Here is a 15,978-nt window from a genome sequence, read left to right as displayed (position 1 = left end):
ACAAACAGGGCAGCACTGGGCTGGGAGGTAGGATGGTGTGTGCTGTATGTGAGGCGGAAGGGGTGGATCTTACAGGGACAGGACTGCTGCAGACACCCTCCCACTCCTCGGGCATTCTCCCCTCCCTCAGAGGATGCCAGGGCTCAGGGGTGGGTGAGCCAGAAGGTGGGGGGATTTGGCGCCTGCAGCCCTGCCCTGTCATTTCCTTTCCTCACAGCCTGTGGAGAGACCCTGCAAGACAGCACAGGCAACTTCTCCTCCCCTGAATACCCCAACGGCTACTCTGCTCACATGCACTGCGTGTGGCGCATCTCCGTCACACCCGGGGAGAAGGTACGTGTGGGCTCGGCCTCTGAGCCTTCCCCTTCCCTGCGGGTCCCCATACCTCAGGGACTTCTCCCACGGTGGGAATCAATATGGGTACCAGCGACCTACCTGGTTACCGTAAATGCATTGAGTCCACAGCGCTGATGGGGCACTGCTGTGGGAAGGGGCTCCCGGCATTCACCGCCTTCCCCGGCATCTCCCAATAATTGTAAATTAGTGTTAATTTGCAGATAGCACTTACTATGTAGGTCTATTTTGATTATCTAGTTCTTCTTGGGTGCTTTTCCTACATCACCTCTTTTATGGCTACCTCCACCTTTATTTTACAGATGAGGAAACTGAGGCACAGGGTGGTTAAGTAACTTGCCCAAGGTCACACAGCTGACAAGGACTGAGGTGGGATTGGAGCCCTTCTCAGGTCTGGGTTCCAGCCTGACCCTCAACTCTCATCTATCTCATCAGGGCTTGGGCCAGGGGCTCCTGAAGGGCTCTTCCCAATTCTGACAGGCTCTGGTCCTGGGAACGATTAAGGAATGATAGAAGTGTCTCCAGCAGGATGCTGCCTGGTGGGTCTCTCCTTCCCATCCACCCTTCCTCTTGCTCAGGCCAGGACCCTCCGGTCTTTGCTCTCTGGGCCTGATTTTTTGTTCCTGGCTCTCCACTGGCACTCTATTTCTCCTCCCTCTACCTGTCATCTGCTGTATCAGTTCTGATCCAAGCTCAGCTCCACCTTCTGTCTTACCTTGTGGGGAAGTGCCCAGTTCTCATACTTACTGCCACATGGGGCTGGCTTCGGGCACCCTACGGGATCGGGTCAGAGCTGTCTCCATCTTCACAGTCTAGCTCGGATGTGACCTCCTTCAGGGAGCCTTCCCTACTCATTACTAATTGGTGGCAAGCAGGGTGGACACCGAGTGTGGGGAGGGCCCCCAAGCCTGTCCGGTCAGGTTTCCCACTGCATGGTTGATTATCCCTGTTTGAATACCTAAGGTGATGAGAGGCTCACTACTTTTCAGAATAATTCATTCTGTTCTCTAGCCAGCTCTTTTTTTATTTTTTTCTTGAGATGGAATCTTACTCTATCACCCAAGCTGGAGTGCAGTGGTGCGATCTCAGCTCACTGCAACCTCTGCTTCCCAGGCTCAAGCGATCCTCCCACATCAGCTGGGACTGCAGATGTGCGCCACCATGCCCGGCCAACTTTTTTTCTATTTTTGGTTGAGACAGGGTTTCGCCATGTTGCGCAGGCTGGTCTCGAACTCCTGACCTTAAGTGATCCTCCCGGCTCAGGCTTCCAAAGTGTTGGAATTACAGGCGTGAGCCACCACACCTGGCCTGTAGCCAGGTCTTAATGTTACAACATCTCTTCTTCTCCCTTAAGCTCCTTACTTGCTCTAGTACTTTCCTCAAGAGCAATTTAGGATAATTCACTCCCTCTTTCCCATGTCAGTCCTCGTAACGTGGGGAGATTACTCTCATCCCTCCTTAGAGCCATTCACGGTCTTTTCACAGAGTCTGGACCTCTGCACCAACCCCAAACCTTCTGTGTCCTTTATATTTCTATTGCTCCCAAGAATGAGCTACAAGACTTTCTTTTCCTTGATTGGGACACGATTCTTAATGTCATAGTGCAGCGTTGAGCTGGATTCGATTCTATTATTGGTTGCATTGTTCAGTTTGACATCTCAAGATCATTTTGAATCAGAAAGTCACCATTCATCAGGTAGCCCTCCTCTTACCTCTGCCATGAGCTCCTTTGATAAGCATGTCTTCTAGGTCTGCATCCTGGCCTTTGATCAAAACATAGAACGGCACACAAACCAAAGAAGAACCAAGATTTCCCTCCAAATTGACATTAATCTGTTAATCTAGGCTTTGAGAAGAGTTATTACATCCGTTATGATGCCACTTAAAGTCATGACTATCCAGCCACAGGTGACCACCAGTTGACCAGGATGTGCGCTCCTTCTGAGACCATACCTTGGTCATCTTTCTATCCTTGGCCCAGGAAGTGTTTCATAAATGCTGAATACGTAAGATGCAACGCCTTAGCAAATTAAATCTACTGTTCCACCAGTTGATAAAACCCCTTTAAAAAGGAAGACAAATGTGTTCGACCTGCCTTGTTTCCAGTGAACCCAAACTGGCTCCTAGTCATCAAGTGTTTCTTTTCTAAATGGTCACAGAGCATCTGTTTCTTTGGGGATTGACGTTTGGCCCAGTGGTTTGCAATTCCCAGAATCCGCTCCTTACTCTCCTTCCAGTACACACACCCCTTTGAAGACTGGGAAAGCTTTTACTCTGAGTCCTGCAGATTACACATGCTGATCACATCTGCAAATTATTTGACTGTCTCCTCTGATGTCATTGATGAGCTTGGAGACAAAAATCAATGTAGCGAGATGCTCACGGGCTCTCCTCCTTCTGTGTTATTGAGCTTCTATTTCCTTTTCAAACAATGCTTATTTTCATTTGTTGTAATTTGAAGATCATTCTTACATAGGACAGATTTTTATTGAGAGTTGAGTAATTCTGGCTTCGCTCTTGGTTGACATTCTACCATCTTCCCTTAAAAGTGAACCCTTTCTTCCTTGTTCTGCATCTCTCTTAAAAATGGCAATTTTGGCCAGTATATGGCCCACACCTGTAATCTCAACACTTAGGGAAGCTGAGGCAGGAGGATCACTTAAGGCTAGGAGTTTGAGACCAGCCTGGCTAACATAGCGGAACTCCATCTCTACAAAAAATTTTAAAAATTAGCTGGGTGTCTGGTGGGTGCTGGTAGTTCCAGCTACTCGGGAGGCTGAGGTGGGAGGATTGTTCGAGCCTGGGAGTTCAAAGCTGCAGTGAGTTATGATTACACCACGACACTCATGCCAGAGGAACAGAGCAAGATCTTGTCTCAAAACAAAACAAAAAATTGCATTCCTTTTTTGCTGTTTTCTACCAGCTATGCCCTGGCTTCCTTTGTTTCCCTCTAGAGGGTTCCCATTACTCCAGCCTTGGGAAATCTCACCCACTGATAATAATAGCAATAACTAACTGACTGAACATATGATTGAGCAACTATGTGCTAAATTATTATTATTATTATTATTTGAGACAGAGTTTCATTCTTGTTGCCCAGGCTGTAGTGCAATGGCACGATCTCAGCTCACTGCAACCTCCTCAGCCTCCTGAGTAGCTGGGATTACAGGCATGTGCCACCACACCCAGCTAATTTTGTATTTTTAGTAGAGACAGAGTTTCTCCATGTTGGTCAGGCTGGTCTCGAACTCCCGGCCTCAGGTGATTCGCCCACCTCGGCCTCCCAAAGTGCTGGGATTACAGACGTGAGCCACCACACCCGGCCATGTTAAATTCTTTATGTGTGTTATGTCCAACATTATCGCACAGCAACATTATGGGCCAGATGCTAACATTATCCCTGTTTTGGATATGAGAAAACAGGCTTGGAAAAATTTAGTAACTTCTCCAAAATTACACAAAATTGGATTATGACACAAGAGTCGGTGATTGCGATACTATATGTGTTCTAAAGCCCTGCTGCATTTCGACAATGACTTTAGTGCTCTTCAGCAAACCTGTGTGCCTACTATGTGCCCAGCCCTGGGCCAGCCACCGGAAATGTACAGACGCGCAAGACAGTCGCTGGCCCTGAGCAGCGGAGTCAGGTGGCACGCTACTTACCTTCCTGTCCGGGAGTCTTATGCAGTCGACAGGGGTGTGGCATCTGGGCTAGGATCAGCTTCCTTCCCTGTTCTTCCTGGCTGGCCTGGGCTGGCACTAGTCTCTCTAGTGGACACACATGGCCTTGCCCCCAAAGCCTCTCTCTCTGCCTTGGTGCTGCTTCCACGGCGATTCCCAGAGGACTCCTGTCCTTTTTTTCAGAAGCCTGCCTAGGGCTGCAGAAAGAGAAAAGGGCTAAGTATAAAAATTCCAGATTAGTCAACCAGTGGTTGTAGAAGTACCCGAAGTAAAAACTAGCCACAGTCCTGAATGAAATTGGAGAGTTGTAAGGGAAGCCAAGTGACACCCTGGGGACATGAACATTGAAAGGACCTACAGAGCCTGGTGTGGTAGAATACTAACGGCCTCTCTATCATTTAACGATTATATACCACAGAAAGCATTAGGCACCTTACATGCAGGACCGCAAAGGATTAGGCACCTTACATGCAGGACCTCGCTATTCCCTGTAACACTTTTACGACCTAGGTACTGTTATCCCTACTGTACAGCCAAGAGAATGGAGGCTTCAAGCGCTTGAATAAATCTCCCCAAGTTTACACAGGTAGTAGTGGTGAAATTGGCATTCGGTTCCAGGACTTTCTGACTCCAAAGTCTATGGTCTTTCAAAGGTAAACCTGAAATAATGCCGCCTGCTTTAGTGGATGGACTTTGACATCTATTTTGGCTGTGGAGAAGTTGTTTTTCATTTGCCTCCCAATTCTCAGCTTATTGCTAGAAATGTGAATGATAAGTAAATCTTACCATATACAATTGATTTTGCCTGTCTTGGGTATGTCAAAGTAAAAGAGTCAACTGGAAAGCCTTCTTTTCGGATCCCCCGAGTCTACACTCATGTAACTAGCGGCTGGCGCGGAGAGGACTGACAGTGGTTCCCCAGCAACAGAGGAGAACCTTTATGAGGAGAAGACGGTTTTAAGAAGGGAATCAGCTGGGTACGGTGACTCACGCCTGTAATCCCAGCACTTTGGGAGGCCGAGGCAGGTGGATTTTCTGAGGTCAGGTGTTTGAGACCAGCCTGGCCAACATGGTGAAACCCCGTTTCTACTAAAAATACAAAAATTAGCTGGGCGTGGTGGTGCATGCCTGTAGTCCCAGCTACTCGGGAGGCTGAGGCAGGAGAATCACTCGCGCAAACCCGGGAGATGGAGGTTGCAGTGAACCGAGATCATGCCACTGCACTCCAGCCTGGGCAAGAGTAAGACTCAGTCTCAAAAAAGGAAAAAAAAAAAAAAAAAAAAGGAATCATGGTCAGTGGATCAAACATTTGCAGAGGAGCCAAGAAGATAAGAACTTTTAGAGCTGGCAGTATCTGCCCTCATTCCCATCCCTGCCTCCTGATACGCTACCTGTTATTCAAGGTCCAACCCAAATTCTTTTTTTTTTTTTTGAGACTGAGTCTCACTCTGTCGCCCAAGCTGGAGTGCAGTGGCATGATCTCAGCTCACCTCGACCTCTGCCCCCCGGGTTCAAGCAATTCTTCTGCCTCAGCCTCCCTAGTAGCTGGGATTACAGGCACCTGCCATTGCCCCCAGCTAATTTTTGTATTTTAAGTAGAGACAGGGTTTCATCATCTTTTTTTTTTTTTTTGAGACGAAGTCTTGCTCTTGTCCCCCAGGCTGGAGTACAATGGCACGATCTCGGCTCAATGTAACCTCCGCCTCCTGGGTTCAAGCAATTCTCCTGCCTCAGCCTCCCGAGTAGCTGGGATTACAGGTGTGTGCCACCATGCCCGGCTAATTTTTGTATTTTTAATAGAGACAGGGTTTCACCATGTTGGCCAGGCTGGTCTCGAACTCCCGACCTCAGGTGATCCACCCATCTCGGCCTCCCAAAGTGCTTGGATTATAGGCATGAGCCACCACACCCAGCCCAGCCCAAATTCTTAATGCCTTCCCTGTCTTCCACATCCCCAGCCAGGCCAAAGGGATCCCTGCCTTCTCTGCAAAGCCTGTGCTAGATCCTACCCAAGTTCTGCTTCTTGAAGGGTGTGGGGCTCTGAGGATGAAGGGAAAATGGACACTTATCCTTAGCACAGTTGCTGAGCAGAATCGCTTGGCAGGCCCAGAGAAGCCATGTGGAGGATTGGTGGAGGGTGTAACTTTAAGAGCCAGAGTGCCTGAATTTGACTCACAGCTGTGCCATGTACTGGCTGTGTGGTATTGGGGAAGTTGCTTAACCTCTCTGTGCCTTTGTTTCCCCGTCTATCTACATATATACTTTTTGAGATGGAGTCTCACTCTGTTGCCCAGACTGGAGTGCAATGGCATGAGCTCGGCTTACTGCAACCCCCATCTCTGGGTTCAAGCAATTCTTCTGTCTCAGCCTTCCGAGTACCTGGGACTATATATAGTCACATGCCACCATGCCTGGCTAATTTTTGTATTTTTAGTAGAGACAGGGTTTCACCATGTTGGCCAATCTGGTCTCGAACTCCTGACCTCAGGTGATCCACCTGCCTCGGCCTCCCTAAGTGCTGGGATTACAGGTGCGAGCCTCTGTAATCTATAAACTATAAAATGAGCCTGGCGATAGTACCTACCACAAGGGAGGTGCTATCATGTTTGATCTGCTGACCATGATTCACTTCTTAAAACCATCTCCGGCCGGGCGCGGTGGCTCAAGCCTGTAATCCCAGCACTTTGGGAGGCCGAGATGGGCGGATCACGAGGTCAGGAGATCGAGACCATCCTGGCTAACACGGTGAAACCCCGTCTCTACTAAGAAATACAAAAAATAGCCGGGCGAGGTGGCAGCGCCTGTAGTCCCAGCTACTCGGGAGGCTGAGGCCGGAGAATGGCGTGAACCCGGGAGGCGGAGCTTGCAGTGAGCTGAGATCCGGCCACTACACTCCAGCCTGGGCTACAGAACGAGACTCCGTCTCAAAAAAAAAAAAAAAAAAAAAAAAAAAAACCATCTCCTCCTCATAAAGGTATGAGGATTAAACAAATTATTATACATAAAGTCCCTGGAGTAGTACCTATCACATAGTGAGAACCCAACTAATGTTAGCTGCTGCTATCTTTCCTATATTCCTAATCTTTTAATTTTATTTAATTATTTTATCGTATTTTTTAGAGACAGAGTCTTGCCCTGTTGCCCAGGCTGGAGTGCAGTGGTGTGATCTCAGCTCACTGCAACCTCCGCATCTCGGGTTCAAGTGATTCTCGTGCCTTAGCCTCCCGAGTAACTGGGACTACTGGCACGTGCCACCACACCTGGCTAATTTTTATATTTTTAATAAAGATGGAGTTTCGCCATGTTGGCCAGGCTAGTCTCAAACTCCTGACCTCAGGTGATCTGCCTGCCTTGACCTCTCAAAGTGCTGGGGTTACAGGCGTGAGGCACCGCGCCCAGCCCAGTCCCTAATCTTTTTTTTTTTTTTTTTTTTGAGATGGAGTCTCGCTCTGTTGCCCAGGCTGGAGTGCAGTGGCTGGATCTCAGCTCACTGCAAGCTCCGCCTCCCGGGTTTACGCCATTCTCCTGCCTCAGCCTCCCGAGTAGCTGGGACTACAGGCGCCCACCACCTTACCTGGCTAGTTTTTTGTATTTTTTAGTAGAGACGGGGTTTCACCGTGTTAGCCAGGATGGTCTCCATCTCCTGACCTCGTGATCCACCCACCTTGGCCTCCCAAAGTGCTGGGATTACAGGCTTGAGCCACCGCGCCCGGCCCCGTAATCTTTTTAAATGAAGAAATCCTGGTCCACTTCCCCAGGAACCCTGTTTCTCTCTAATTCCAGGATTCTTGTCTTAACCATTCCAAATACCAAAAAATCTTAAGCAAACTTCATTCTACTAGCAAAGTTAACATTTATTGAGTGCTTACTCTGCGTTGGGCACTTGTAAATTTTACACATATACGAATTGAACTCCCCTAAGTCCTGGGAGGCAGATAGTATCGTCATTACCCTCTTATAAATAAGGACATGGAGGCACAGAGGAACTGGTTGATGGGCCTAAAGATCATGCAGCTAGGTCAGATTGAAGCCGGACAGTGAGTCACCAAGGGGCAAGATGCTTAACTGGCACGCTGTGGCCAGAAGTGAGGTGTCCTATTACTTCTCCCCTGCCAGCATGCAGCAAGCTTGAGGAGTATTTCCTATATTCAGGAGACTCTGCACCCCATATTGAATCCTCCCAACTCCCCAGTGAAGCCATTATTATCATTTCCAGTTTGGGGTTTTTTTTTGTTTTGTTTTGTTTTTTCTGAGACAGAGTTGCTCTGTTCATGGCTCATGTGATCATGGCTCATTCCAGCCTGGACCTCCCCAGCTCAAGTGATCCTCCCACCTCCACCTCCCGAGTAGCTGGGACCACTGGCATGTGCCATCATGCCCAGCAAGTTTTTAAATTTTTTTGTAGAGATGAGGTCTCACTATATTGCTCAGGCTGGTCTCAAGCTCCCAGGCTCAAGCAATCCTTCCACTTCAGCCACCCAAAGTGCTGGGATTACAGGCATGAGCCACCGCACCCGGCCCCATCTCAATTTCAGACAAAAACACTGAGGCTTAAGGAAGCCGAGCCACAGGCCCAAGTCACCAGCCCGGAAGCGGTGGGGCTGGCCAGGTTTTCTCTGGCAAAGGGCATTGCCCCTGCCACCACAGCACAGCTGTTTCCACACGACAGAAGCCAATACAACTCTTAATTTGACACATCCAGTCTCAATATAGCCATCACTGGGCCTCTCTGTAGCATGCCTCTCTCGGCCAACGCAGGTTTCTTCCTCCTGAGTGATGTGACCTCTGGTTCCTCCTGCTTCTTTGGAGGTCTCGGGTGGGCCCTCTGGGGTTCTGCCGGCTGGGCGTGGTTTCTTCCTCAGCAGCTTTGACATCATCCTCCCCAGACACAGCCAAGGCTGCTTCTAAGGATGAAGGAAAGCGGCGCTTGTCCTCAGCACAGCTGCTGAGCAGAACTGCTTGGCAAGCCCAGGGAGGCCACGTGGAGGAGTGGTGGAGGGTGTGAGTCAGGAGCCAGAGCGCCCCCACTCGGCCCTCTGCATCCCTTCTTCCATCCAGCAACTCCTTTGTTTTTGTTGTTTGTTAGATATACAAATAACATATGCACACGGTAAACAAACTTTTTTAACAATCTAGAAATGCGTAAAATAACAGTGAATTTTCTCCTCTAGACCCTCCTCTAGATCGCACTCCTCAGAGGTGACTAAGCACTGGGAACACTTTCTAGTGTCTCCTTCCAGACCCTTCTAGGTATACACATGCATGTAAGCATGGATGTGTATATATGTATGTATATATATACAAGACAAAAAGGAATTGTATGCACACGTATATGGTCTTTTGCAATATACCTTGCACTCAGCAATGAATTGTGCCCGCCGTTCCATGCCAGCACTCAGCCATTTTTATGGCTGCTTAGAATGCCATTGTCTTGATTTATCTCAATTTAATTATTCAGTTGCCCCCTGCAGATCTCTATTGATGGATATATATAGATATATAGATATATATACGCACATACACACACATACATATATACTATATATCTTATATATTATATAATACATATTTTTTATATATATATAAAATAAAACCAAATTTCCATTCAGTGAGCCAGCACAATCTTGGCTCACTGGAGCCTCAGCCTCCTAGGCTCAGGTGATCCTCCCACTTCAGCCTTCCTAGTAGCTGGAACTACAGACACATGCCACCATAGCTGGCTAATTTTTTAATTTTTGTAGAGATGGGGTCTCACTATGTTGCCCAGGCTGGTCTCAAACTCCTGGACTCAAGCGATCCCCTTGCCTCGGCCTCCCAAAGTGCTCGGTTACAGGTGTGAGCTACCATGTCTTGTCCACATTTGATCATTTTCTAAAAAGTTAAAAGATTAGGTAATGAGACGCCATCTACTCCCTCGCAAGAGCTAGAACAGACTTGCATCTTCAGAGTTTCAAAATGCCAGGACTTATAATAGTAACAATAACTTTTGATGATGATAATAATAACCAAGAGTAATATATAGTGTGCTTTATTTTATTTTGTATTTTTTTTGAGACAGAGTCTTGCTCTGTCACCCAGGCTGGAGTGCAACGGCACGATCTAGGCTCACTTCAACCTCCGCCTCCTGGGTTCAAGCGATTCTCCTGCCTCAGCCTCCCAAGTAGCTAGGATTACAGGTGCATGCCACCACACCTGGCTAATTTTTTTGTATTTTTAGTAGAGATGGGGTTTCACCATGTTGGCCAGGCTGGTCTTAAACTCCTGACTTCAAGTGATTCATCTGCCTTGGCCTCCCAATGTGTTGGGATTACAGGAGTGAGCCACCACGCTCGGCCTATAGTGTACTTTTCAAAAACATGATCTTACTCAATTATATCACAGAATACCACAATTAATAAGAGACCCCCCCAAATAAATATACTTAAACTCATGTAAGTTTTTTTTTTTTTTTTTTTTGAGGCGGAGTCTCGCTCTGTCGCCCAGGCTGGAGTGCAGTGGCGCGATCTCAGCTCACTGCAAGCTCTACCTCCCGGGTTCACGCCATTCTCCTGCCTCAGCCTCCCGAGTAGCTGGGACTACAGGCACCCGCTGCCACGCCCAGCTAATTTTTTTGTATTTTTAGTAGAGACGGGGTTTCACCATATTAGCCAGGATGATCTCGATCTCTTGACCTCGTGGTCTGCCCGCCTCCACCTCCCAAAGTGCTGGGATTACAGGCGTGAGCCACCACGTCCGGCCTTCATGTAAGAATTTTTTAAAAAGAATAGAAGAAAAAGGATGGGCTGTGGAGCTAAGCTGGGTAAAGAGAGAGAATAGATGGGGGTGACCGGCGGTGGCATTGCCCTGGGTGCAGTGGCTTGAAGGTCGCAGTGATGAGAACTGAGGGAAAGACTGGGAACTGAATGGAGAGTGAAGCCCTAGAAACTGAGATTGTAGAGGGGCAGACAATTCTTGATGAAGCCGGCCTGCACGGCGTGACATGTTGGTGTGTGGTCAGGAAGGTGTAGAGAGGTGGAGAGAGGAGGTTGCAGAACTGACCGGCCAAGAAATGGGAAGGGTCCTCTAGGCGGATATTGGAATCACCAGGTATTCTGATAGGGCCCATGTCAGAGTGACCGGGAGCTCCTCCCCAACTAGCCAGTTGACCCTGGCTACAGACAGCAATTGTCAGTGCCCACCTTGGAGTCTTTCTCATCCTGGCCTCCACTCTGCCTCTAACTCTCCAAGAAGGTACAAGGGAGGCATTCTGTCCCCTTCTCTAGTGGAGAACCCAGCTCTCCCAGAGCGGGAGAGCCCTGAGACCATCGAGTGTTCGCTGCACTGGCCTCGCAGGTCACAGCGAACACATCCCTGGAATCCCTACTTGTTGGAACTCTGAATACCCGACAGGCTTTGGGCCCACTCTGGAACCTACCGAGGAAGTGGTTTCCCCCTGGAAATGGAGGGAAACCATTAAACTCTCTACCTGTTAAAATGCCCATCTGCTAAAGGGAATTGGTACTCACCAAGGTGTAACATTCCTCCAGTAGCGAGCGAGCGTTTCCTGAGCTCGGAGGCTGAAATGAGGTGCTCAGGACAGACGGTGCCTGTGCCTTGGAAGTGTGATGTCAGGGTAGGGACTGTTCTCCCCATTGCACGCAGGACACAGCAGAGGCTCAGAGGTTATGTGGTTTGCTTGATAACTCACAGCAGGAAATGCAGAGTGGAGATTCACGCCCAGGCTGTTGTGACTGGGGTCTGAGCTTTCTCATGCGTATGTCTCATCCCTCCCTAAGCCCGGAGCTCCTTGAGGACAGGGACAGATTCAGATCTGGTGTCCTCTCAGCAGTTAGTGTATCCCCCTGCCCAGAATCAGCCCTCAATAAATGATGGGGCCGGGTGCAGTGACGCACTCCTGTAATCCCAGCACTTTGGGAGGCTCAGGTGGGAGGATAGCTTGAGCCTGGGAGGTGGAGGCTGCAGTGAGCTGTGATTGTACCATTGCACTCCAGCCTGGGTGACAAAGCAAGACCCTGACTCAAAAAAATAAAATAAAAAATGATGATTAGTGACTCAGCCCTTCTTTCCCCCTGCCTCTCCTCTTGGGACCCTTCGTCCCTACTTCAGACCCCTCAGTATCCTCATGCAGCCCTTGGCCCTTCCTACTGCTGTGGAGACCAGTTCCTCTTGAAGGTGTTGTGGGTTGTGTTATCTAATTGACTATGAAGAGAGCTGGAGCCAGAGGTTCTACCCAAAGTGATGGCTGCTCCTCCTCCTGGACCTTCTGGGAAGAAAGCTGACCATACGCAGACCACTGTGGAGGAGGGGCGGTTCTGTGCCAGCAGCTCCTTTCGGGAGCCCGTTAGCTCTCACCCAGGGTGACCTGCCTCGCGTAAGGCAGGCGGTGGTCATCATGGGGCTGGCAGAGGGCTGGTGCAATGTTCAGGACAGCTTAACCCTCTTCCTCCCCTGTTGCCCTAGATCATCCTGAACTTCACATCCCTGGACCTGTACCGCAGCCGCCTGTGCTGGTACGACTACGTGGAGGTCCGAGATGGCTTCTGGAGGAAGGCGCCCCTCCGAGGTAACAGCACCAGCCACCCCCTGCCCCCCCCATGCTGATTCCCTCTCTGAACCACCCTCATCACACTCTTCATCTCCCTCCAGGGCCCAACACTGGCCAGGGATGACATCCCGGTGTGGGAGCCAGGAGTCCTGGCATCATTAGTCCCAGCTAGCTGCGTTGCTCACTTGCTGTGTGACTTTAGGCAAGTGCTGTCCTCGATCTGGACTTCAGAGTCCCCAATGCAGGCTTCTGGGCCTCCCTGTGAAGTCGGCTGTCACCCAGTGGGTGCAAGGAGTCATCGGAATTGACTGAGAGAGACAGACAGGCTGTTCTGTGCATCCCCGTGGCCCCAGGCTCTCTTCCTCATCTGGGCACTTTCAGAGGCTCCACTATTTTTTTTCTGTCTGCCCTTCTGGTTTTTGAGTGCCCACAGTGCAGCCTGGCTCAAAAGAGAGTCATCATAACCCGCCAGCCCATCTCCTAACTCACTCACTGCCGAGGGCTGCACAGTGGGCACCGTGGCCCGACCTTGTTTGCATAGGATACTTTGTCCCGAGGAGGGTAGGGGGCAGGAGGTGAGTCAGTGGGAATAAGTGGGTCAGAAGCACAGAACAGAAGGTGCTTTAATGAACCTAGAATTAGGGCAAAGGGAGGCAGGTGATCCTAGAGGGTATTTGCAGCAAGCCCGAGGAGCTATATGAATCTCCTCCTAGCTGGACATGATCATAAGGAGCTCAGGACCACTCTGTGGGCAACAGAACCTCTTCTCCTCAGCCTGTGCCTAAAACAGCCAGACAGATCTTGCTAACCTCTATTTTCGCCCCAGTTTCCGATATTTAAATATTTCTTTTTGGTCACTCAAAGCAGCTGGCCTTACAACACTTCCTCTCGCAGACGTGTTAGTGTTTTTCCAAGATGGGAGTTTCTTTTTCATAACTTACATTCCTGGGCCAGCACCCTCTGTCCCTTGCTGAATGTTGGGAAACACCGGCCTTATTAGGAACACACAACTCATTCCTAGTTGATTCTTGACTACAAAGAATTCCACAGATGGCCGACCTCATCCACTTATGTTGATTCTTATTCATTTTTATTTCAAAGTGGACATTTTCTGACCTAGTCCCCAGATTCTGGGATTTATTTAGGGTCCTGGGGCATCCCTTGCATTTGAACAAATAAAAGCATGTCTGTAAGGGCAGTTTGTAATGTGTAAAGAAGGTCATGTTTATTTCTGATTATATTTCTGATTTTATTTCTGATTTGGTCTCTTCTTTGCATAGAGACCAAATAAGAAAAGGTAAATATGATGGTAATATGCTCTTTAGAAAGGTAAATAGAACACATATATATAGTTGGACATTATAAAGATCTACCTTAGCCAGGCATGGTGGCTCACACCTGAAATCCCAGCACTCTGGGAAGCCAAGGTGGGTGGATCACCTGAGGTCAGGAGTTCGAGACCAGCCTGGCCAACATGGCAAAACCTCATCTCTACTAAAAATATGAAAATTAGCTGGGCATGGTGGCAGATGCCTGTAGTCCCAGCTACTTGGGAGGCTGAGGCAGGAGAATTTCTTGAATCCAGGAGGCAGAGGTTATAGTGAGCCAAGATTGCACCACTGCACTCCAGCCTAAGTGACAGAGCGAGACTCCATCTCAAAAAAATAAAATAAGATAAAATGAAAAATAAAGATCTACCTTTCCTCTTAGAAATAGACACATATCCTATCCCTCAAGTGGTCTCTGGGTCTCCAAAGCCAAGCTGGACCTTGGACCAGACAGAAGCCAAGCGGAGGGTGTACAGTCTTGAGAATGTGTGAAGTAGGGTGGCCACAGATCAGGGCCCAAGCACCCACACCTCCTGGAGAGGTGGGGCCTCTATAGGGGGTGTCCTCAGGGTTCACCACTCTTTCATCCACACTGTCTGTGCAGGCCGCTTCTGCGGGTCCAAACTCCCTGAGCCCATCGTCTCCACTGACAGCCGCCTCTGGGTTGAATTCCGCAGCAGCAGCAATTGGGTCGGAAAGGGCTTCTTTGCAGTCTATGAAGGTACTGAGGAAGGTGGCGGGCGGGAGGGGTCATATAGGAGGTCTCTGGGCATCCTAGAACATCCCTCCTGGCACCTGAGGGGCAAGACCATGGGTCCCCAAGGGAAGAAGCAGAGAGAATGATGGGATTGCCTGGGACTGGGGGGTTGGTGGGGAACTGAAAAGCTGGGGGACATGGGAAGGACTGGAGGAGTGGGGAAAAGAGCTCCCCAGCAGGGCAGAGCATGCTGACTCACCACTCCTTCCCACCCTATCCTGTGTCCCCACAGCCATCTGCGGGGGTGATGTGAAAAAGGACTATGGCCACATTCAATCACCCAACTACCCAGATGATTACCGGCCCAGCAAAGTCTGCATCTGGCGGATCCAGGTGTCTGAGGGTTTCCACGTGGGCCTCACATTCCAGTCCTTTGAGGTAGGTCATCGGCCCTGTGATCTGACATTTGAATCCTGTACTCGCTCCCTGGGACAGCTGCCTCTCTTTGGGCTCCCGGGGGTGGGTCTCTGGCAGCCAGAGCCCCTTCCACTGATGAAGCCTCAACGCCTAGATTGAGCGCCACGACAGCTGTGCCTACGACTATCTGGAGGTGCGTGATGGGCACAGTGAGAGCAGCACCCTCATCGGGCGATACTGTGGCTACGAGAAGCCCGATGACATCAAGAGCACATCCAGCCGCCTCTGGCTCAAGTTCGTCTCTGACGGGTCCATTAACAAAGCGGGCTTTGCCGTCAACTTTTTCAAAGGTGCCTCCTCTCCTACTCTCCCCTGCCCCAAGGTGCTCCGTGACCTTCATTCCTTCTTCATTCACTCATTCAACACGGAGACTCTAGCAGGCATATGGATGCCAGTGAGACCCCAGGGACGTGCCCTTAAGAAGCTTGGGGCTAGCTGGGGAGAAGAGATCCCCCAATGTGGATTAGAGGCAGGACCTGCTGTAGGACTCAGGGAGGAAAAAAGGCAGTTGGAGGTTTTTTTAACCTGTGTGACCTTGGGCAGGATATTCTCCCTGAACCTCAGTTTCTCATCGGTAAAATGGGCACAGTAACAGTCCATCCGCCACAGGCTTCACATAAGCATTGATGGAGAAATGAAAGAGGGGTCCTTAGTCAAGGAACGGCACATGAGAGACACCGGCCCAGTCCGTGTGCTCAGAAGGAGGGCTCTGTGGGGTCCCTCTGTGGGGTTCCAGCCATCGGGGAGCTGGGTGGGTCTTGGGGCTGAGTGGACAAGTGAGGCTCACAGCCAACTTCTTCCCTTGAATGGGGGTAAGGGGTGGTCATAAGAAGCATGAGGGACCCTGAACTTGACTCCCAAGCAGAGGTGGGAAGAGTGACCAGGCCCCTGCCTGG

General features: G+C 49.7%; 1 protein-coding gene across 2 annotated transcripts in view; it reads left to right on the top strand.

Moving 5' to 3' along the window:
- LOC105482085 (bone morphogenetic protein 1) overlaps positions 1–15,978 on the top strand; it is a 48,048-nt gene that overhangs the window by 14,998 nt on the left and 17,072 nt on the right. For both annotated transcript variants that reach the window (XM_011741987.2, XM_071068521.1), the window contains exons 8-12: positions 218–333; positions 12,496–12,598; positions 14,513–14,629; positions 14,898–15,043; positions 15,177–15,372. In XM_011741987.2, the coding sequence (XP_011740289.1) occupies positions 218–333; positions 12,496–12,598; positions 14,513–14,629; positions 14,898–15,043; positions 15,177–15,372 (678 nt within the window). The remainder of the gene's footprint in view (positions 1–217; positions 334–12,495; positions 12,599–14,512; positions 14,630–14,897; positions 15,044–15,176; positions 15,373–15,978) is intronic.

Source organism: Macaca nemestrina, chromosome 8 (assembly GCF_043159975.1).
Source record: "Macaca nemestrina isolate mMacNem1 chromosome 8, mMacNem.hap1, whole genome shotgun sequence".
Taxonomy (NCBI): Eukaryota; Metazoa; Chordata; class Mammalia; order Primates; family Cercopithecidae; genus Macaca; species Macaca nemestrina.
Note: the sequence above shows the minus strand (reverse complement) of the source record. Positions and strands in the feature narration are given on the sequence as shown.